The sequence below is a fragment of the Drosophila biarmipes genome, chromosome X (assembly GCF_025231255.1).
Source record: "Drosophila biarmipes strain raj3 chromosome X, RU_DBia_V1.1, whole genome shotgun sequence".
Classification (NCBI taxonomy): Eukaryota; Metazoa; Arthropoda; class Insecta; order Diptera; family Drosophilidae; genus Drosophila; species Drosophila biarmipes.
In genome coordinates this window covers 10,160,596-10,183,483 of record NC_066611.1, presented here as the reverse complement: position 1 = coordinate 10,183,483, position 22,888 = coordinate 10,160,596, and the positions used below count along the sequence as shown (strand labels likewise).

Sequence of the window (22,888 nt, the reverse complement as noted above, 5' to 3'; positions counted from 1 at the left end):
TATTAAATCAGTCGTGTTACGACTATCGTGTGACCTCTGCTATCGATAGGCACTTTCGCCATCGCAAGGGGTGCACACACTGGTCGTGTAATCAGCGGGCGCCAACCATTTTTTTTGGGAAAACAAGAGAAATAAAGAGCGTTCTCCGTCCGCTTTTCGCGGGCAGTACGAAAACAACTACGGAACACGGAGAAGCCAAGCCAAGCCGCTTATTCCGACGCGTCATTTCGCCCCCCATTTTGCTCGAGTGTGATTAGTGATTGAACGATTTTTGCTGTGTCAGCGCTTGGTGGAGAATCGCTGGCTTGAAAATGAATCTGCTGCTCCTGGTGGCCACCGCGGCCTCCGTGGTGGCTCTCGGCTGCGCGGAGCCCTCCTTGCTATCCGATGAGTTCATCGAGCTGGTGCGCAGTAAGGCCAAGACCTGGACGGTGAGCTATACTCCCACATTTCCTTTGTTTTCCCCACTGTTCTGTGCTGACGTGACAAGTTAATTGCATTTTCCGTACTCTCTCCACCCAGGTTGGCCGTAATTTCGATGCATCCGTGACGGAGGACCACATCCGCCGCCTGATGGGCGTTCATCCCGACGCCCACAAGTTCGCCCTGGCAGAGAAGCGTGAGGTTCTGGGGGAACTGTACCAGGCCACCGATAAGGAGATTCCGGAGGAGTTCGATGCCCGGAAGCAGTGGCCCAACTGCCCGACCATCGGCGAGATCCGCGACCAGGGCTCCTGCGGCTCCTGCTGGGCCTTCGGCGCCGTGGAAGCCATGTCCGATCGGGTGCGCACATAGCCTAGCTCGGCCTATCTTATCTTATCGATATTGTGTAGACCCGCCTTCCCTTTGTTCAGCCAGCTGATCTATATGTATATACTCTTTATAATGGGATTTCTTTATTTTCTGCTCGTTTCGCAATGTCCAGGTGTGCATCCACTCGCAGGGCAAGGTGAACTTCCACTTCTCGGCCGACGACCTGGTGTCCTGCTGCCACACCTGCGGCTTTGGCTGCAACGGAGGCTTCCCCGGCGCCGCCTGGAGCTACTGGACGCGCAAGGGCATTGTCAGCGGAGGTCCCTACGGTTCCAACCAGGTGGGTGGTCTCCCTCTGCTTTGCCTTAGCTCACTAAAAGAGCAGGCTTGCCTTTTGCTTATCTTAAAGCTCCTTAGAGTTTTGTTTATATTGTAATGTTTACCTGAAATCGTACCTTTTTAGGTGGCAGAGTATTAGAAACCTTGTTTAAAAGTGTTTGGCATGTTTGTGTCTACATTTTGCTTATAGTTTAGGTTTACTGCCTTCTAAAACTACTCTTTCTTAAAAATTAAGTGGCTTCTGTGACACTCACACTTCATTTTCAGTAAAAAATGTTTGTTTATTTTTGGTAATCACCTTTTTCAGAGTTCTTTGGCTAGTTTAAGCCTTATAAGGCCTGCAAAATCTAGTTTTATTATATGTTTTCTACTTAACTTTGGGTACAGAAATGTTCTAGCTTTTGATTTGTATAATTTATATAAGTTTTAGATGAAAAGGCTCTGTTATTGGCCTTTTTTCAATACAGAGGTCAGCGTTTTGCAAAAGGAAATTCCATTGATATTTTATAATCAATATTATACTGGGTCATTGCATTGCAGTCTCATTTTCAAAGCAACTTTGTTCTTTGTTTACTAGAAGTTAGCAATGGAGATAACGAAGCCATAAAATCATTTCAAACGAAAGATATTGCTAGAAAGCGGTTTTGCATTTATCTATATATATATAACCGCCATATTCTTTAAAGGCATTTTAGTGGGCAATGCTTTCATTAATCTAAAATATAACCTTACTTCGCACGATTTTTTAATCACCATTTTAAATGAACTCGAAGTTTTTCCTATTAAACGATAGCTGCGAAAGGATCGTGCTAATTCTTGAGCATTTAAGATAAAAATAAAGACTTGGAAAACCCAAAGAAAACTACAAAATACTTTCCACTGCTAAATATTCTAATGTCAACTATTTTTTATTGCAGGGCTGCCGTCCCTATGAGATTTCCCCCTGTGAGCACCACGTGAACGGAACCCGGCCGCCCTGCGCCCATGGCGGCGGCACCCCCAAGTGCCAGCACGTCTGCCAGAGCAGCTACACGGTGAACTACGCCAAGGACAAGCACTTCGGCTCCAAGTCGTACTCGGTGCGCCGCAATGTGCGCGACATCCAGGAGGAGATCATGACCAATGGCCCGGTGGAGGGGGCCTTCACCGTTTACGAGGATCTCATCCTGTACAAGGACGGCGTCTACCAGCACGAGCACGGCAAGGAGCTGGGCGGCCATGCCATCCGCATCCTGGGCTGGGGCGTGTGGGGCGACGAGAAGATCCCCTACTGGCTGATCGGCAACTCGTGGAACACCGACTGGGGCGATCAGGGCTTCTTCCGCATCCTGCGTGGCCAGGACCACTGCGGCATCGAGAGCTCCATCTCGGCGGGTCTGCCCAAGCTGTAGACGCCCATGTATGCCGGCTCTGCGCTGATATCAAGCCTCTATTTTCTATCGCCCCCTCTTCTTAAATTCCATTGCCGTTCGCAAATGACGTTTGTAGCTAATGTAAACAACTAAAACCTGATTGATAATAAAGTATTGTATATGACTGTGGAACTGAGCTGCGGCGAAATGAACTCTGTACTTCGTCAAGTAGAAAACAAAGATGGGATCTACTAGGCTGAATATAATAGTATAATTTAGGTATCTTTAAGCTACAAAATACTTTTTAGTTATAAGGGTTATTTGATTTTTGTATTTTTTATTGTAATAGCAACTAAGTGAGCTAGTCTATTCGGCTTTCTCTTCTATGTTTTTATATGTATCCGCTGTCAATCAGCCAAGCGTACTGCCGGCACTCTGTTTTTTAGCATTGAGCTTGCTAGCCGCTCGTTTGGCGAGCTGAAATGCGATTATCATATCGTTTGATTAATCAAACAAAGAGTACAGCTGGCTGGAGTTCGTCATACGGGGCGATTTGGTTGCCTGATACATGTTTACTTATTCATCACTTAGTTTGATGGAAGATTCAGGCTTTTTGCATACGACAAACTCGACTTTAATCAATTGTATATGGGTAAATAGGGTTCAATACCATGTGTAGATCCGCCCACTTTGACACCCCTCAAATCCATTGAGCATACAAATCACTTTTCACATAACATGTTTTATTTATTTTTCTCATTTGCAACATCAAATAGAACATTTGTTTTTTTTCGCTTTTGTTTTTCTTAGCTTTTCATGAACCGCTTTGTATTCGAACTCCTGCGAATCGATCAACTGGCTTGGGGCCTCATCGTTCGCCGAAACTCGAGCTTTTTCTAACAAACAGCTTACATCGAAAAATATTTGCTTACGCCATATTTCAATTGGTTTACTCTTGTTATTTGTCAAAGTCCAATTTCAACGATTGGCTTAAAGATCTCTGGGTTTTGGTTAGGTTTACATTATATATATATATATACTTAATTTCGTCGCACCAGCTACCCTTTGCTCTGCTGCCTGTCATTCCTGCTGGGGTTCATTTATAGTTTTTGGATTTTAGGATTTTGTAAATAGATTGCATTTGGCTTGCTCCGCATTTATATTTTGTTCAACTTCGACTTGTAGATTTTGTTGTCAATAAATAATTTTATACTTTGTTCGCCCCGATCTCGCTCTCTTCTCATATCTGCTAACAATCTGAATTCGCAATTGTTGTTCCTGGACTTTTGCACTTAATAATTAGTTTGCCAAACCCTTCTCTCAGTGTATTTGTTCTTTGATTATACTCTCGGCACTAGTCGTCGTCGTCGGCTGTGGGGACCTTAGCTTATCATCTAAATGGTGGGTTCTCAAAATATCAATACAATTCGGCTCAACGCTTTATTGGCTTCGGGGAGACCTATAGAAAGTGGAGTTCTACAAAATGCTACCATAACTTAGGAAGAACTCAAGCGATTTATACGAAATGTTGGAAATAGCTCATTATCATGCCATTGTGTGAGGTCTAAAGCTTGGAATTACATTCTATGTTCTATTTTACCAGCCTCTTGCTGTTTTTGGTGGGGAAACGACGAAGACAGAGTTCTACAAGTGTGGGGAACAGTACAAAATGGAACAGAAATGCCATTAATTTACCAGCTACTTAGACAGACGTAGACCTTTGGACTCTATGAGTATCTGGTGTGTTATTCCATAGGACTGGCTTATGCTTTTACCTGCCTCCTGCAGAACATGCTGCGTTCTTGTATAGGATAGACATTTCGGAGGCAGAGGTTCGTCTTAAAATCTAGTGGATCTTCCATTGGTTTTTAGTACATACTCGCTACAAAAAATAAAACAGAGTTCTAGAAGTCGACTCGAATGGAGGTGAGAGGAACGTATAGCCGGACAATACTTGATCGGAACACTTTTCCAGTTAGCAAGCTGCAAAAGTCCCTAACGTAGTTGCGCTAGATAAATATACAGTATATAGTGTAGGCATATATATATATATATGTCGTATATCCTTACATGCAATTACTCTGCTCTCGTTACAACTACGGTGTAAACTGCTCAACTTGCGTTTACAATTCGGTTTAGGAAGTACCTTACTGGCGTAACTCAACTACTCGATAGTTAACCGACTCTGGCTCAGGTAAACCTAAGCGGATCGAACGGATTACATATATATATTTCGCGTTTTGAGGGCCCCTTTGGTAGCCCTACGTCTGTGTTATCTGGCTTGTATCTGAGATTCCTTTGCTTACGAGTTGCGTGAGAGTTGTTAGTTTAGTTAGTTAACTTGTGTGGACAGCACATAACCGGGTTATGCTTATACATAGTGGTATCTCTATAGACATATATAGTACTCTATGGGTCAGATTCCTTGCCCGTTTCGTCTTCAGGTCGCCTTGAGTTGTTTGTATAGGTTTCTAGCCCGAGCAGTTCGCGGCTGGATCTCGTCTCGAACTCAACTTTGGTTTCGCTTTTAGTTAGTTTTGGTATCACAAAATCGGGTTTTACGTTTACATATAATATCCAATAGCTTCTTGCCGAAATTTACTTCGTTTCCGCATAACAATTTTAGTAGAGATAAATATATATTTTGCTGTTTTTCTTTTCGTTAAATTAACTTTTGGTAGCGAAAGACTATCACAATTATGGAGATTTGAAATTTCTGGGGCCAGGTAATAGATTGTATTCAATTTCATGAAGATTTTAGTTTCTTAAGAACCGTCTTTTTTCACACACATACATTTAGATATAAATTTTAATAGTTTTATGTTGTTTTTTTTTTTTTTTGGTTTACGGAAGCCGTTTGCTTTATACTTTTTGTAGTGGTTGTTTGTCAAGAAATGCATTTAATTTGCCTTTTGATTTTGCAACGCTCGTCCTTGTCTTAGTGGTATCCTTACTCATCTCGGGAGATCCTCGGTTCCAGTAGTTTGTCCTTCGGTGTTGTACCTCGCGTGGTTGTTGAACTTGGTTCGCTTGCATATGTTAAACGGTTCTATATTTTGAATATATCCTTTGTATATATCTTTTATAATTGTGTTTAGTAAATAGCTTTACATCGGCTTTTGTTTCGTGTAGTTTTCAATGTTTTTTTTATGCTTTAAGTGGTTTGAAAAACCATCAAACAACAGGAGGAAACAGTCTTTCTTTCCAGGTACCTAGGGGAATAAAAGTGTTGGAAAACGGTTAATTACTCAAACAATTGTAACTCAAATTCGAGGGAAATCATGGAAATTCAATAAGAACTGGTGCCACACCAATCTCCAGTACTTATATTTTAGAAAACCTTTAATTTGTTCTAAAAATATTACTTTTAAGACACTGTTTTTGAGAGATTTTACAGCACTGGAGATTTTTATAGCACCCCGATGCTAGTTCTAAACTAAGTTTATTCGATCATAGATATAACATTTTGTGCTTTATATGCATACTCACCGCGTGACACATTTGACTTTGGTTAAATGTTGTACAATTGTTTTTTCTCATTTGCAAATTTGGTTTCTGATATATATATATATTACACCATTGAACTTTCAATATATCGCGCATAGTATATAAATATATATATGGTATATACACAGATGTAGCATAGGGAGGCATCGATGTTCGGTCGTCCTTGGGCTATATTTTAGTTCTCTATTTCGAAGGGAGTGCTATTTTTGGGTTCTGAGTTTTGGGATTTGATTCGATTTCATTTTGTCTGATGGATCAATCTATATGGGGAGTAGCTGCGTCTCTGTGGCTCTAGTGGTGGCTCAGGTAGGTTTTGCGCTTCAGGTAACCACTGCGTATGGGTGATGAAAGTCCCGTCTCGTTGCTGTTCATCGATAACAAGGTCGATATCAAGGTCGATGGCAGTGTGTGCGTGTGTGGTATGTGTGTGGGTGTTGTGTTTTTTCATTGTTTTCAAGCAAATTTTGGTTTTTGGAAAAAGAAAGACAGAGTTAACGTTGAGAAAGAGTTGAATTTTGGCTCTAAGTGTGCTTTAGAGGTGGAGAATTTTCTAGGATCGATAATTATCGATATCGGTTTTGCGTCACCTCTACTAGGGTGGTTTTTCAAAGTTTTTTTTTAATCAATTTGGTTTCTTTTTTCACAACACCAATCAATCATTAAAATGCTCAGCTAGGTATGCTTCAAAATACTCAACATAAGAACTCAAAAATGTGTGTGGGGAGTATTGGGGTATATTCTAGAACACTAAAACTAACATCAATTGTCTGTATTGTTTTGGTTTTTTGTTTCGCTTCTATCTGTTTACAAGATGCTTTTATTGTTTGCTTTTATATGGCTCTAAACAATTCATTATTGTTTGTTTAAGTTGCAATTTAATTTTCATTCGTTGCTTGTTCATGCAGCCTGATGGTGTGTATTGTGTGGGGTGTAATTGTCGGCGTGGTGGGTTTTGAACAGCGTGGTGGGTTTCGAGGACGTGAAGCGTAAAGCGTTTGTTTGGTATTATTATTATTTTTGTTGTTGTATTGGTTATCCGTAAATCAAGGAACAAACAAAGAAAAGATACAAATCGTAATCGAAACGTTATAAATCATATATGTATATATGCTATATAGGATACATATGTCCAACAGGCCCATTTACTGTACTGCTTTTATTTATTTGGTAGTATATACTACCATTTTATATAGGTTTTGTTGCATTTTGGCTTTTGCTCGCAAACAAAATAATATCATACAAATACAAGGTAGGGATAGTACATAAACGCACTAATCATAGTAATAATAATCATAATATAGTATAAACTTATAGCATAAATAATACGGCATTTGTTCTACGTGAAACTTAAGAGTGTAAAATAATAAAATACAATATAATACGATTCGTGGCGGACTAGTTTTTGAGAGGATGGATGAGACTATCAATTGCAACGCTGTTGATTGACTGAATATCAGGCTTGGGAGGCCACAAAAAAAAATGTTCATCTACTTTAAACATTTTCCTAGCCCGCTGGCGTGTCCTTCTCAATGGCATTCTCAATCAGCTGGGCCAGTAGGGTGTGGTTGCTGCTGCTGGGACTGTTGATGTTGCTGCTGCAGGGACTGATGTTGGCCAATTGCAGCTCGAAAGCATTGCTGCAGGTTGTCACATTGGAGGGGCAAGGGAAAAGGGGCATGATTAGGTGGTTTGCAACTGGAGATTCTGCTCTTGGCAAGAGATTTCTCGTTCCGAGCGGGGCTCTACCCCGCCCGAAGAAGGCGTTTACAACAACGTTTAGTGGGATGGCTGATGATGGTTGGGTTATATCATTGCATCTTTTCGACGGCCGAAGCAAACAAAGGCTCAACTCACAAAATAAACGGTCATGCGACCCAAACATAAATAAACAATAAACAATAAGCCACATAAAATATGTTTACACCAACAAAGCGGTTTCCAATGGAATAAGAGTGTAATGCCCTTAGCTGTATCAATTGATTTGAAGGCTTAGGAATGGTACTATCTTTAAAGACTATCTGGTTTTTAAATTGATTTTTACGGTGTAATGTATCTATAACCTGTTTTCCCCCGAAATTGTTTAAATTTAACATTTTGATGTATGCTATCACCTAACGAATAGAGAAATGATCATTGCTTGATTACAAAAATGATTATTTTAAAGGTTAAACTTGTTAAAGAATGTCAATGCTAGTCACTATTATTATTACAATATAAATAAAAAATAAAAACAAAAGCTAAACCTGTTTTTTTCCTTTGGCAGTTTATATACAACAACATTAATATGCTATTAATTGAAGTTTTCTTTTAAAGATGGGTTATTTTTTGAATTACAGAAGATATGCTACCTTTTTTGTACCTTTTAAATACCTAAATTGGTTACAAATATCTTTATGCAAGTTCCAAGCAGTAATGAATAGAGCTAAATCCCTGATTTTTACCAGCTAAAGACATTATACACTGTACACAAAACTTATAACATTAACAGACACGAATGCGTTGGCCTATTTACACTAAATACAAACACAGACATGTATATACAGCGAGGATCGGGCGTTACAGTGGGTGCGCTCTGTACAGTGGATCGTCTCAAGCAGCGCCACTAGCGCCAGTGGCCACAGCGTCTTACCTTCTGCGCCGCGGATTGGCCGTCTGGCCGGGAAGATTGAAGCATCCGCGGGGGATGACCATGCGGGCATTGCCCTTGGCGGGACGCGAGCCTCCCACCGCCTGCAATCCGGCCAAGTGGGCGGCATAGCCATCGCTCAGCACGGTGGCATTGGCCTGCAGTTTCTTGCCAACCTGCGGAAAGAGAGAAATATTATTATAAAATGTTTATCCATAAAGCAGGTTATAAGCGATGCAGCGGCCTATTTTTCAAACAAACTCCCTCAACTATATTCCTAGAGCCCCTGCATCCTTTTCAACTAACTTTAAAATGCAACTTATAATAGTAAGAAAACCAGCCTTCACCTTGCCCACGATGAAGATCTGATCGGTTCGCATGCCCACATTGGTGTAGACACTTATGTCCTTGCTGCTGCCGTAGGCGGCGGTAATTGAGATTCCATGGTTCTGCACCAGATTGTTGAGATAGGCCGTCTTGTGGCCCAGCGGATCGGTGGACAGGCCGTCGGCGAACGAGATCAGGCCGTGCGGGAAGTTGTGCTGGCTCAGCCAGGACACGACGCGCTGCTGCTGCATATCCGGCCGCCCGGTGATGTAGATGAGCAGGTAGCCCAGCTCCTGCCAGTGCCGGCAGACATCGACGGCTCCGGCACGCACCTTGGGGTCCCTGCCCGTCACCGACATCGAAGCGGTGAAGGAGCCATCAATGCTAAAGACCACACATTCGGTCATTGGCGGCACCACCGCCATGTAGCAATCCACCGAGGTGTGATCGCCGCGAACCACCATCTTGACGGGATAAATGCCATAGCCCAGCGAGACCTGATCGGGAATGCTGTACGAGATGCGACCATTCTTGTCCGTCACCTCGGTGCTGAGGAATGTCCACTCGCCCGCCGGCGGATCCTTCATAATGTGCACATCCACCTTCTCGCCGTGCAGCGTGATCATGTCGAGGGGTCCGTACATGAAGCGGGCATTCAGACGCTGCTCCCTGCCCTCCTGGACAATGACATCGTTGGCCCGATGATTGGCGGCCACATTTTTCAGCTTCACCGATGTGCGCTTCTTGATCCACTTCTCCCGCGGCTGGCCCGGATGGAAGGAGGCATTGTCCTTGTCATCGTTGGAGCCCACAAAGGGTATGCCCTCGAATTTGCCAATCTGCCGCAGGATGAAGGCAATCACATCCGGACTCTCCCAGTAGCTGGCGTGGAAGAGGTGCGGCAAGGCGTGGGCGGGAAAGTTGCTCAATCCCTCCGGGCAATAAAGAGCGTAGTCCAGGCGCTTGGTGCCCCACCATTTGTTTTGCACTGCGGATACAAAATAGTTGTAAAATTATCAAGGAATAGATTTGGTTGAGTAAAGCTTCTAGCGGATAACGAGCTTCTTCTTACGGGCATGGATCGTACTAAGCGAGACATTCTCAATCAGACCCGATATCGTGCTCTGCATCGAGGCATCCGACAAGCGGCGACCGGCCAACAAGCTGTTGCCATCGTTAAAGTGCTGCGGATGCGACTGAATCACCTCCACTGGAAATCATATAAAACAAACACATTCATGAGCTTGTCAAGTATATAAATCAAAGTCCAATCACTTACATAAATGCAATGGCTGACCATTTCCCAGCGGATACTTGGCGTACCGCGGGACATTGACCGGCGACAGAATGGAGAATCTGGCGCTGAGGAGCGGCTCCAGACGCGAGGCAATCGGATCGGTTGGATGGAACAGATTGTACACCTGATGGCAGTTGGGCCTGGCCAAGGCGGCCTTGGCATCGTGGAGCTTCCGTGCGGCGAGCACCACCGACAGCGGCGAGCCGAACATGAAGAAATCAGAGACCTCGAAGTCCAGCTTGCAGGCCCGCGAATCGCTCGACGAGCTGGAACGACGCCGACGTGGCGATGGAGCCACCAGCAGGCGCTTGGCATCCAGATCGGCCTCGATGAAACGCTCGTCGTCGTCCAGTCGCGAATGGCGTGGACCCAGCGGATTGTGGGTATTGATATTGCTGGCCGCATCTCCGCCAGAATTCGAGGCGCCCGATGCCGTGCCCGGCTGGCTGCCATTGGATCGGCACAGGGCCTCGTAGGCCAGCAGCGAACCCATCGAATCGCCCAGCATCACAATCTGGCCGGAGAATCCGTGGCCCTCCTCCGATTTCAAGAACTCATGGTACACAATATTGGCAGCGGCCACCGTCTTGTTGACGGTCTCATGGAACTCGGGCGATGCCACGGATAGCAGGGGTATCGCTCCAATGGGGACATCGGCTATGTTCGGTATATCGGCCGCCGAGGGCGAGGCATCGAAGGAGTACGGGCTCAGACTGGAGAGAATGCCCAGGGCATCGGTGCAGATGGAGGGACACGGCACCATCTTGATGGTCACATGGGTGAGGAGGCTGGGATAGTGCTGGCGCATCACCGCCTCGAAGGAGCCGCGGAATGTGGTCACATCGGATTTCTTGGCCGTCAGCTCGCTGGCCGCATCCAGAACACTGCCCGCATGCACGACCAGGATCAGGATGGTGGTGGGGCACGAGGGTGTGCTCGGTGAGCCCGGTGGCGAGCTATCGTGGCTGCGATCCACGCTGGCCGAGGAGCGCAGCTGCCGCTTGTTGCCGCGCTCCGAGGCCACGCGCATCAGGAAGTCCTGGTTGAAGATGCTGTCCTCCTGCCGGGAATTGCCGCGTCCGCCCACGGAGGCAGCGCAGGAGGGTCCGCCATGGGGCGGTGGACTGTCGTCGCCCTCGCCCAGCAGCTCCAGGGAGCTCCACTTGGCCAGCGAGTTCGTCTCATTGGTGTCTATGGGGGAAAAAGAGTAAAATAAGCAATTAGTATAGGTAGTTATTTTACGGCTCTAAAGAATTCGCGGCTCAGAGCTGAGATACCACTTTAACAGGCGAATTCTTTGTGATATAAATAAAATATTATAAGAAATTCTAGTTCTTTTTCATACTTATACATAAATATTGACAACTCTTACCCAAACAATCGAAGAATTCCTCATCCGAATTGGACTTGGAGTCCACCTCCAATCGCTCCATGCGCCAGTTTGCCACCTGCGGTGAGCGTAAATCGATTAAATACATTTGCAAACACTCGAACAAAGCATTGTTTATTTATTTAAGCTATATTTCTTCGACTCTTCCAGGGAAAACTCTAGATAGAGGCAAGGGGAAACAGCCGTAAGCTAAGCTAAAGGAACTTGGCTAATCAAAAACTGCGACTAAGCAAAATACTAGGGGAAAGAAGGGATTTTTGTAGGGGGTTTTCTAAATATTATACTGTTTATAAGGTCGGGATAATAGAGCAGCTAGGCTAAGCTACTAGTAACGAAAAAGAGGGAGACAGGGCGTATAGAGAGAGATGGAGAGGGGCAGAGGAACTTACATGTCTGCGTGGCGCTGTCTTTGCATGCGGCTTTTTGGACTGATTTTGGTTGGTTTTTCGATTTTGATGGGTTTATTTTGTTTGGATTGGTTTTGTTTTCGATAGTTTGATTGAGTTTGGTGTTTGAATTGATTGTGTTGTAGTTGTTGTCGGTGGATCGTGTAGGATGGAAGGTAAATTAAAGATTATTTGGTAAGACGCAGCACATTTAGAGGAGAAAGCGACACACAACACACAGAAAATCGAACACAGAGACGGAATAGAGGGCTTTTCTTATAGAAAATATTGAAAACTAGAATATAATATTAACTCAAGTGCACAAAAAGATTTGCACTCGAAACTTATTTGACATTAAATGTTAGTTTAGACTTAAAAAAAACTAGAAATAAATTATCCAAGAAGCCATTAAAATATAATAGTGACCTTAAAAAAATACTTGGAAAATTGCCGACTTTCCTGTCACACATTAGTCAAATTTTGAGGTAACACACAAATTGAAAATTGAAAATATGTGGTTAAAAAACACGGAACTAGTAAAAACTTCCATTTCCACAGTAAACAGACGAATTGGACATCGAGAAAAAAGGACATTGGACAGGACAAAGTCTTCGAGTGCTGCTCACCTGAAGATCAAAGCTGTGGGCTGAGCCCACCGGCGAGTGGAGGGCGCCCTTGGAGCCGAACTTGGCCTTCTGGGCCATCTGGATGCTCTGCGAGCGGGATCGCTGCGCGGATCCGCCTTGGGTGGCGGACAGATCCACGCCCGTGCCAATGGCATCGTTCTCGTCCTCGTCTTCGTCCTCCTCCTCGCCCTCCTCCTCATCCGAACTGGCCTCGGCGCTCGGCGGCTGCTGGGTGACGATGGGCGGTATGGCTGGAGCGGATTTCTTTCGTTCGCTGCCCGTTGTGGAGGCGCCGGTGGCCGCCGTGCTCACATACGGCTCGGATGTGCTGTCTGGAATGGGCAAACGCGGAATTTATTCAAGGAAATCATTGTAAATGATGAAATAATGTGTAAATGGTTCCTATTTTTTTTAACATCAAAAGAATGAAGAAGAATGAAAGGTTTTGATATTTAAAGTGAACTGTCTTCTATTATAAAAAAACCAACGCATCTTGCCTCATTTTCAATACTTATTTGTGCATTTCAGCAGGGCTTTCTGGTTTACTTTTGGATGAAATACCTAACAAATTTAGAATCTTCCTATCGTTTTTTAACTGCTTCTCTTCCATGAAAAGAAAGTTAGCCTCTTTAATCATTTTACAATGGTTTGTCTAGCAAAGACCTTCTTGGAATTCAAATAATCAATGTACCCTGCTGCCTCAAAAACAAATTCAACCTATGGCACATTCTCTAGAATATCTTTGATATTTATGCAACTCAATACGTTTACAATTTGGCAAGGGTGTGTGGTGATGTGGAAGTGGTTGCCAAGATGGCGGAGGCGCCCACATCGGACTGACCATCGCTGCACTCCTCGCCGCCGCCCATTTTCTTGGCCAGGGCCAGTTGGGTCTGTCGCTCCAGCTCGCGGATATCCTCGATGGTCAGGCCGAACCATTCGTCCTGCCACGCCCACGCCTGTCGGTGGGCGCGCAGCATCATCTTGCGCAGCGCCACATCGTGGATGAACTTCTCCAGCTTCGTCTGCATGCCCCAGTAGCGGAACTCCACGCGGCAGATCTTGTAGGCGGTCATCAGGGACATGTTGCGGGGCGTCGGCTGCTTCTTGCCCTTCACCTCGCGCCAATACTCCTCCAGCCAGTCCTCGCCCAGGGGTCCGCGACCCGTCTTGTCCGACACAAAGTGCTTGGGATCCTCCTCCTTCACATAGTCGCCGCCCCACAGCTGGTCCTTCACAATGTCGATCACATCTGTAGGGTAAGCAACGAATATTAACATGGGATCTTCAAGAAGGTGCAAACATGAGGGATGCACTGACCCACGATGCGGTTGCGCAGATCGCTGCCGGACAACTGGAAGACATTATCCTGGTAGCCATTGTCGGGATAGTAGTATGTCTCGATGTCCAGCGAGAACTTCTCCACAAAGGGGCAGGTGTAGCGAGTCCTGGTATAGGGATAGGCGTTCCACGCCTCCTCCTCCACGGTTAGAGCGCTCTTGGGCAAGAGACCTTCGAGTAGTGCATGTAAAATAGTTATTAGCCATAAAACCCTAATAGTAAGACAACTCACTCTTGATCCAGCCGGGCAGATGGTTGCCCACATGGTAGATCTTCTTCGTGTATTGCCCATTGCCGCCGGGCCCGTCCTTATAGGGCTCATTGATGATTATCTCAACGCCACTGCCCTCGCCATGACTCTCCTCGCGACTCTTTTTCTGTGGATAGGAAATCAGTTTTACGAGATTATTATGGGGCAAACAAATGAGCTACGCATCTATTGGGGAACATTGAGTGAGTTTCCGGTGGAATCGTCTGATAAATATTGGCTATGCGAAACATTTGTAAATAAGTCGAATGCGCAACAGGCGAATAAACAATTCTAGACACTTGGTACACTTTGTAACGATCAAAGATCGTATTTGAAAACTGTTGAACTATTACTCATAGCAAATAATGCTTTAAAGCTGTTATTATTCGTGACTGTTTTTCAACTTCGGAACAAAACTTAGACCAATCAACCTTAATTTGGCTTTAACTACTACTTTTAAACCTTGTAAATTTTACGTTTTGCGCATCATTTGTCTTCTACGAGTTGTCTATTGATTTATAACTTTCAACTGTTTCGTTAGGCTGGCTACACCCCTACTCTACGCTTTTTTATTAATAGGCGGAACAAAGGGTTAAAGGTAAAAATAACTTATTTGTAGGTCACAGAAGCAATATATTTATAAATTGTATATGTTAACGTGCAAGATATTTAGTCTTTTAAATAAAACAAGTAATTATTATAACCACCGTAAGTTTTATATAGGTAGAAACATTAAATACAAGGTATTGATAATAACCACCTTAAAAAGAAGGAGTTATCTGCAAATTATGTTTTTAAATTGTATAGATTAAGTAATATTTCCTATTCATTTATTCGTTTCCATAAAAAAGTTCTGATACAATATTTAATATATTTATTTAGGGTGGTACGATCTGGGTTCTAAGAATCCTTTGAAGACATAAGGTATTGATAAGAACCAGTGTAATAAGGAGTAATCATATTTAAATTTTATAGATTAAGGTTAAATATATCATATATTATTCCCGTTAAAAAGGACAGATAATAACCTAAGATATTTAAGTACATTAGGGTGCTTCGATTTGGGTCCTAAGAATCTTTTAAAGATTAAAGATATTGATATGAATCACAGTAATCTGTTTTTAAATTGTATAAATTAAGGTTTAATATATAATCTATTTGTTTTCAAAAGGACAGATAATAACCTAACATACATTAGGGTGGTTCAATTGGGGTCCTAAAAATTGTATAAGGCAACATAATCATGACTTGTGGTCGAAAATAACTTATGGTCGTTTGTTTTATCAAAATATATATCTTATGCCATAAGTTTGTTCGCCAATATTTCTGAGAATCCTTTAAAGATGACGTTTTCCCCATTGAATTAGTCACATTCAATTTAATAAACCCACTTAAAGAGGAATTCATTTCCTGGAAGTACTTTCATGAACACAAGGTCTTACCGCTATCATGTAGAGCTGGGCGATGCGGTACTCCTCCACGGTGAGGGGCAGTGGAATGCGGTACTCCTTGATCAGCATGTTGACCGCGTGACTTTAGTCCTTGGCTTTCAAAGGGGGCAGTGCCTTCTGCTCCTCCTCCTGCTCCTCCGGCTATTGATGGGTTCGAATGGCGGGCTCTTGCGACTTTTCCGGCTGCCTCTATTGGCTCTCGTTGGCTGAGGGAATGGCAATCATCGATTGCCGCTGGTCATGGCTGGATGATGTGGAGGCGACGCTGTCGTCCGACGCTTCTGGGGGATGGTCGAGGGGCCGGGGGACTCGTCGTCTATGACCTGGACGGAATAAGGAAATCGGAAAAACGGAAAACGAGGCGAGGTTAGTCAGCGGTATATAGATATTTCGAACGGGGCCGGAGGTCTACATAGAGGTGTGCTAGTTGCTATGGCTTCTGCCGTGTGACAATGTGACATTTAACTGAACGGGCAGCCTGAAAACCAACTTCACAAAACTATGTTCCGGGATGAAATAAAAAACACAAAAAACCCACCTATATGCTTGTTTCAAGCTCATTTTATACAAAAACCCATCTCGCTCAAGCATTCAAATTGGAATTCATCACACTCAAATAGAATAGGGTAATTTATAAGGTACATGTGCTATTGGGTCGTGTTTCTCTTAAACAATTATATTTTTAGCTGCTTACTGAGCAGTGCACAATTTCAAGATTACTCGGATCCAATGAAAAATCGGGAAATAATTCCAAAATTAATTAGCTATAAACGAGCAGAAAAGATTTGAATAGCAGGTAAATAGTTTTGCATACGTAATTAAAATTTATAAACATGCTAAAGCCATTTATTGAGGTTCAATCTTCAATGAGTAACATTAAACAAAGGCATTATGAAAGCTGTTCTCCCAAAATAGACATAGAAAATGTTTATTTAGACATTTTTACTCATGGAAAGTCTTAAACTACTACAAACATTTGGAAGAAAACGCGAATTCTTCAGAAAATACTTTATTCTCGAACACCGGTACTCCGTAGGGTGTTTTACAAGTCCTTTATATAGCCTTTATTAAGAAAACCCATTAGCCTGCACTACTTTATTTTATAATTCCTTGGATATAGGTGTAATTTCTGGGTCACTTCCCGGGCTCGTGTCAAATGGGTATTACGAATGGGAGACTTCTAAAATGCAAATTACCATTTTATTTATTGATTTCGAGTGACAGGAAAAACGAGGACATGGAAACATGGGGGGAAAGTCTTTGACAGGCACTCTAGATAATCGGATGTGACTTGAGGACTCTCAGGGGTTTCGGTAGCCAGACAAGGGGCAGTGTCAATTAAATGACAACAACAAGAAGTGAGTGTCCGATAAGGTCAAGCGCAAGCTCACATTTCAGAAACAACAACCAATGCTGACAGTTTAGCCTTGTCCTGTTCTATTATATATTTCTCCTTTATTTTATTAATCATACAATAGAATATAAATTTAAAAAAATTTTATTTTGAAAAAATACTGAAAATACTAAAAATACTAGAAAAAGTTTAAAGATGATATATCAATATCTTTAAACTGAATGACAACCTATATTTCGGAAACAATCACTACTATTTTATCATTTTCCTTTATTTTGTTATTTTTCATCGACAATAAAATAAGAAATAAATTATTAAAAGCTTGTAAAAAATACTGAAAATACCAAAAAGTGGTTCTAGATGATATATCAATACCAGTTCCCTGTAAAGTCTTGTAGGAACAGTGCCAGCACTGACCAAAACTAAGCTAAAATTCAGTTTATCGTGCAATTTCGTTGCTGTTCTTACCTTGAACCATTTCTACCTTCCTATCTTTTTTGCTAATTGGATTTATTGTTGACTGCTGACAACAGCAATACCAACTGATGGGCCCAGAGGGAGGCAAAGAGCGCTATAGGACATGGTCTGACGCATTTGCATCGCATTTTGACCTATCGGAATGTGACAAAACTGGGGGAGTGTGGGTTTTGTGGGCGATGGTGGGTGGCGGGTGGCTAATTTGGGGCTGGAAAATGGGCAGGCAAACACGTGTTAAAGTCGAGTGCTTTGTGAACACAAACAGCGATAGGGAAATTATCATTATGGCCGATAATGAAGTGATGGATTCCCGTGCATAAATATTAATTGGGTTCCTTCTGATATGGCTGGCGGCAATCACAGTGAGTGTCGGGTGAAGGAACTAATATAAGATAACCCCAAACTCTTCTTTCCTATAAATAATATATATATATATCGTTTCATATTTTGTATTAATTTAAATTTAAATAAAATATGATACAAACTATTTAAAGCTTGTAACAAATAATGCAAAATACTAAAAAGTGGTTTAGGAGATCAATATATCTTGAAACCGTATTTTGAAAATATGCTTTACTAACCTAAGGAAGTACATTCATTGCAAAATAGCTTTAGCTTGACTTATGGACATATAGATATTCCTTGAGGTAATCTAATCTAAATATTCCTTGTACCTAGCTAATTTAAACAGTAAAGAGAAACTGTATAAAAATACTGACTTTATAATGCCAGAAATGTAATACCTATAGCTCTCTTCTTTCAGTCTATTTGGCACGCAAACTTTTTGGACTTAATCTACTCTCCACTGTGGTTACAAACCGTCAACTTCCGGCGCTAATGACCTTCATTAGACCCATAATCTGTTTAGATCTCTTATCTGTCATTTATCTTGACCACAAATTTGTCTAGCTACTCATTAAATGTTATTGTATTCCCTCCGCCAATTTATGGATCCCAAACGAGCTTTCCTTTTAATTGGTGCTTATTGTGTGATGGTCGGGAAATTGGGTGGGGGAAATTCTAAATGGTTGCAAATTGTGCTCTATGGCAAAGCTAAGTAAGTGTTTCCATTAGCAAACAGGTGTTAAAAATAATGTAACTTTAAAACAATTAATTTTTTATTACAATATGTGAACTATATTTATATTATATTATATTATATATGAGTGACAGCAATAATTTAACATTAAACATTTGCCATTAATTTTTATTGTTATAAGCTCGTAAACTTCTCTAAAATATTGCATATTATTTGATTTTGATAAGATGTGCGTACAATGTATTTTTAAACATATGTTAGAGTGAAAGTGGGAAAGGGGATGCTTCGACCAGAGGCACAATAATGAGGGGCAGTCAATCAATAATTATTGGGCACAGCGGGCAGAGGGGAAAAGTAGCACGAACACAGACTTGCACATGTTTATGTCATGGCAGTTACATGGCAGGCCTTAGCCCAACTGTAAGCCCCAACAATATGGCAACCGCTTTCTTTTGCCACCCCAACCTGCCACGCCCCTCGTTTGCCACCCTTCGCCTTCTTAGCATAATTACATTTTGTGACACAGAAAATGCGCCGACAGATTTTCTTTGCCACCCTGGGTCAAGGGTTACTGGAATTGGATCATCCGTTTTGGAGAGATAAATAAAAAGAAACAGTTCTCTACTAGGTATTCCAAATTATATGTTTACTGATCAATATAAAACGAAATAAAATTAAAGTCAAGTTACATTTTTTTTTAAATATGTAAAAGAACCCTACATTTTAAAGATTTTAATATTTTTTGATGATAAGAACATTTATTTAAGCGAGTTAAGGAATTTAAGTTCTTCATCGCACGATCTTATATCTCTAGAAACAAACAAAGGAATGTAAAAATTAAAATGGATTAAATTTCGAGTTGATAAAGATAAGCTATGTGAATAATCATGATGAGAAAAGGCTTTCAGTGATAAGATTTATTACAGCAGAGCTTCTTTTATGGTAATAATAAAAAATTTGTGTATGCTCTGTGATTAGATTTACGCTTCTTAAAGGGGAGTTAATAATATAAAAACCTATACTTTCCCTAAAAGTAGCAGAAACAAAATAATATTCGAACCACTGTGCATCAATAAACAAATTACAAACACACACATATGTTGGCTATAAAAAAGCTGGCCAAAGTGCACGTAGCCTTCAATGTGGTTGTGTTTATGATGGATTTTGTCCCTCGGCTTAGCAATTTTTTTTATGATGTGACCAAAGGGTAAAGCAAGGGTGTACACGGGAAAAAACACAACAAGAGAAAGCCATTAATAAAATTATAAATAAAATATATAGAATATTCAAAAATAAATTTTGATACATTTTTAATGGTATAAGAGAACAAAGGTATTAAATAAGATGTTTTGAGCGTTTTTGAATTAAAAATTATATATTTTTGCAGTGCACCATTTCTCGGGAAACCTTTTTTATTGAGTCTGGCAAACGTTGCTCAAATAGTGCACAAATAAAAAATGCCAAATGCGGGGAAAACAAACTTGCGCAATTGTGGCAAACAATGCCAAACTGATAAATAAATTGCCATGGTAATTGACTAAGAAATACAATACAATAAATAAAGGTGTAGAAAAAGCGCAAAAAAGCGGTAATAAAAATGAAAACAAAAACAAGAAACAAGAGACGCACTAAGGCGGAAATAACTGAAAGTGTGCGACAGAGACGAAAACAGCGGGCACGTAAAGAGAGCAAAGGTTGCAGAAAAAAGCCTATTAAATCCGAGTCTCAAGTTTAGTGAGCTAAATTAGACGAAAAAGAGCAAAAAGGTCACGCTCTTTCTCTCTCTGGATCTCTCTCTGCCCCACTCTCCCTCTCTCCCTGTCCCTCTCACTCCTTTGTGCACACCTGTGGCACGCTTTGGGCTTATTAATAATTTATATGTAAATAAAGCAGCAAAATAAAAACATAACAAACGTGAAAAGCGTTCCCGAGATAAGCTTAAAATAGAGATCTTCCATATAAAAGTATGGCTATTTAAAAACGATTGGACCCTACATTTTTAATGTATTTTGTATTATTTTTTTTTAATAAGTTTGCTAGAAATAACTAAAAAATATACCTTGATATAGTATTAACTATTTCTTTTCTTTCAAAAGTTCGATAACCATGACATCACATTAACTATTATTTATTCAAAGTAGAAAAAAACTAATTCGCTTTAAAACATACTAGAAAATAACATTTTTAGTATTTATTTAAAGCCTAGCTTATTTTCAAGATAATTTAAAAATATTCATTATCACACATCTTAAACTCTTTTATTAAAAAATATGCCCAAAATCCCAGGAAAATGTAATAATAATTTAACATATCTAACATAATAGCAATTAATTAATATATATCTTTGGTATACATTTGACTTTGATATTTTCTAACAATTGATTTATTTAGTTTAATATATTTTTGGTATTTTACTTCATAAACCCTAAAATACACATTACTTTTCAAAGACTGCAGAGGAATAGGATCGTTAGCATGCAGAAAAAACCTCTTACAAAATCCCACTTCATTCCCGCAAATATATGTATGTAATTAAAATTGTAATCCGCTTAGAGGGAAAAACCTGCATTCGAAAAACTGCGAAAACCCAAACAAATAAAGCAAAACAAAGCTTAACGTGAACATTACGCATGGAAAATTCTTATCACAGACTTGTTGTTGTTTGGAGAAGAGAGCAGCAGAGTGGGGCAGCAGGAGAGGTGGGAGAGAGCTAACGGGACCTTGAGACCTGGCCACAGCCAACACACACACACACACATACGCCACGCAGCTTACGCATTTACGCAGCTGCCACCCACACACACACACACACACACACACTCACACCGTTATCCTTAATTTTGCGCATTTTTAATAAACTATTTATTTTCGTAACAAACAAACGCGAAAAGCACCAACATTCTGGGGAAACTCACATTTTTATCATTCGCAGGCGGGCAGCTGCACAATTAGCAACAAAGAGCGATGCCCACGGGCAGCAAAAAGAAGTACGCACGCGAGAGTATAAATATACAGTGAGTATTTGCTGGCTCGATGGGGCGATTAACACAATTTATCTATTCATTATTTTCCTCGGGGCGCTTCTCCAGGCCGCAGATGAAAAGTGTGTTCAGCGTCGCCTCTGCTTGTTTCTTTTTGCAATCAAAACGTACACACTGAAAAAAAACAGCACGCGCTGCGCGGCGGCCAACTTGCGACTCGGCTCGTTCGGTTCTGAAATGAAATTGAAATACCGAACTGAAATACTGAAGCAACCAAACGCCAAAAACTGAACGAACGCCGAAAGCAGACGAGGCTAAAGCAGCTGAGAAAAGCCAAGAGGCAGAGAGCGCAGCGGAGAGAGCGCCCGCGAGAGAGAGAGGGGGCGTTCCGGAAAGCGGTTTGAGCGGGAAATCTCCAGAGTTGCCAAATCATTCATCTGTGTACAATGTACATATTTAAAAATAAAAAAAGTGGGTTGGTTAAAAACAATAATCTTAGTCTTATCCATAAGTACTATAACAAAAAATTATGACATGTATTTAAATAGTAAATAAATTACTTATACGACACGTGTGTCAGTTAAAATGAAATCCAAAAGCATTGGTTTTTCATTTTTAAATAACAAATTTACTGTGAAAAATATTTTGAAAAATAGTCTTAAATAGTCTCAGATTAAAATAAATTTTTTTGATGACAACAGTACGTATGAGTGATAAACTGTAAAGACCTTTAAACTAATTTCTTCAGATATTTTTTTTTGATAAGCCATAAAAAATTCATGGAGTGTTTCCTTTGACCGATTCTAAGATGTTATGTTATTATATTTCTAATTATGTATTTTATAAAATTTTTAGGGATATTTTAAACAAATCGTTCGCTTTTCGGAACACCCCGTCACTCAAATTGTGCGCAACAAAAGCGCGCGAGAAGACGCCAGCGAAATGCTTTCTCTCTCTCCTCCGCGGGGACCCAGCTGCCGAGACTGGAAACGGGGGTTTCGTAAATTGGATTTATGCATATCGGCCAATGAATAATACAAGTGTAATTCCTGCAAGAAACTTGGAGGTCCCCGCGAAATGCCAACGTCCCGGCGTCCTTGTGCGCTCTCCTCGGGAGAAAGGCGTCGAGAGAAAGCAGGCTGCAGGCTTTGCAAAAAACTAGGGGGTTGGGGAAGCTGGCAGCCGGGAGCGAGAAGGCATTTCCCTCTTTTCTAGGTGCACGGTTCGGCGATAAGCTTCAGCTAGCTATTACGACGTATTCCGTGCCGCCAGAGCCAAAGCAAACATGTCACGACAAGCTCAAACAAAAGACGCCATCTCTTGACATTCCGCTCCTGTCACTCCATCGCCCTATCTCCCTTCCCTTTTTGTGGGAACTACCGTGCTCACTGC

The 22,888-nt window shown here is 41.5% G+C and overlaps 2 protein-coding genes across 7 annotated transcripts; one reads left to right on the top strand and one right to left on the bottom strand.

Annotated features, from left to right (window-relative positions):
* Nucleotides 1-80: 80 nt before the first annotated feature.
* Nucleotides 81-2,636, top strand: LOC108024031 (cathepsin B). The gene is made up of 4 exons (XM_017093801.3): nucleotides 81-431; nucleotides 523-783; nucleotides 926-1,093; nucleotides 2,010-2,636. Exons 1-4 carry the CDS (start codon nucleotides 312-314, stop codon nucleotides 2,481-2,483), a joined length of 1,023 nt encoding a protein of 340 aa, XP_016949290.1. The 5' UTR covers nucleotides 81-311; the 3' UTR covers nucleotides 2,484-2,636.
* Nucleotides 2,637-3,166: 530 nt separating this feature from the next.
* On the bottom strand, nucleotides 3,167-21,723 carry LOC108023960 (protein retinal degeneration B). 6 transcript variants are annotated; one of them, XM_017093666.3, is made up of 14 exons: nucleotides 21,431-21,723; nucleotides 15,637-15,968; nucleotides 14,177-14,321; nucleotides 13,924-14,115; nucleotides 13,445-13,855; nucleotides 12,604-12,935; nucleotides 11,981-12,019; nucleotides 11,574-11,649; nucleotides 10,184-11,392; nucleotides 9,977-10,114; nucleotides 8,925-9,892; nucleotides 8,581-8,753; nucleotides 5,934-7,588; nucleotides 3,167-5,656 (listed from the first exon to the last, which is right to left on the bottom strand). In XM_017093666.3, exons 2-13 carry the CDS (start codon nucleotides 15,712-15,714, stop codon nucleotides 7,456-7,458), a joined length of 3,894 nt encoding a protein of 1,297 aa, XP_016949155.1. In that variant the 5' UTR covers nucleotides 15,715-15,968; nucleotides 21,431-21,723; the 3' UTR covers nucleotides 3,167-5,656; nucleotides 5,934-7,455. The 6 variants fall into 6 exon arrangements, with proteins under 6 accessions (XP_016949155.1, XP_050740640.1, XP_050740644.1 ...); XM_050884683.1 differs by lacking the exon at nucleotides 21,431-21,723 and having other exon boundaries at nucleotides 15,637-16,124; XM_050884687.1 differs by lacking the exon at nucleotides 21,431-21,723 and having other exon boundaries at nucleotides 5,934-6,857; nucleotides 15,637-16,124.
* Nucleotides 21,724-22,888: the final 1,165 nt, after the last annotated feature.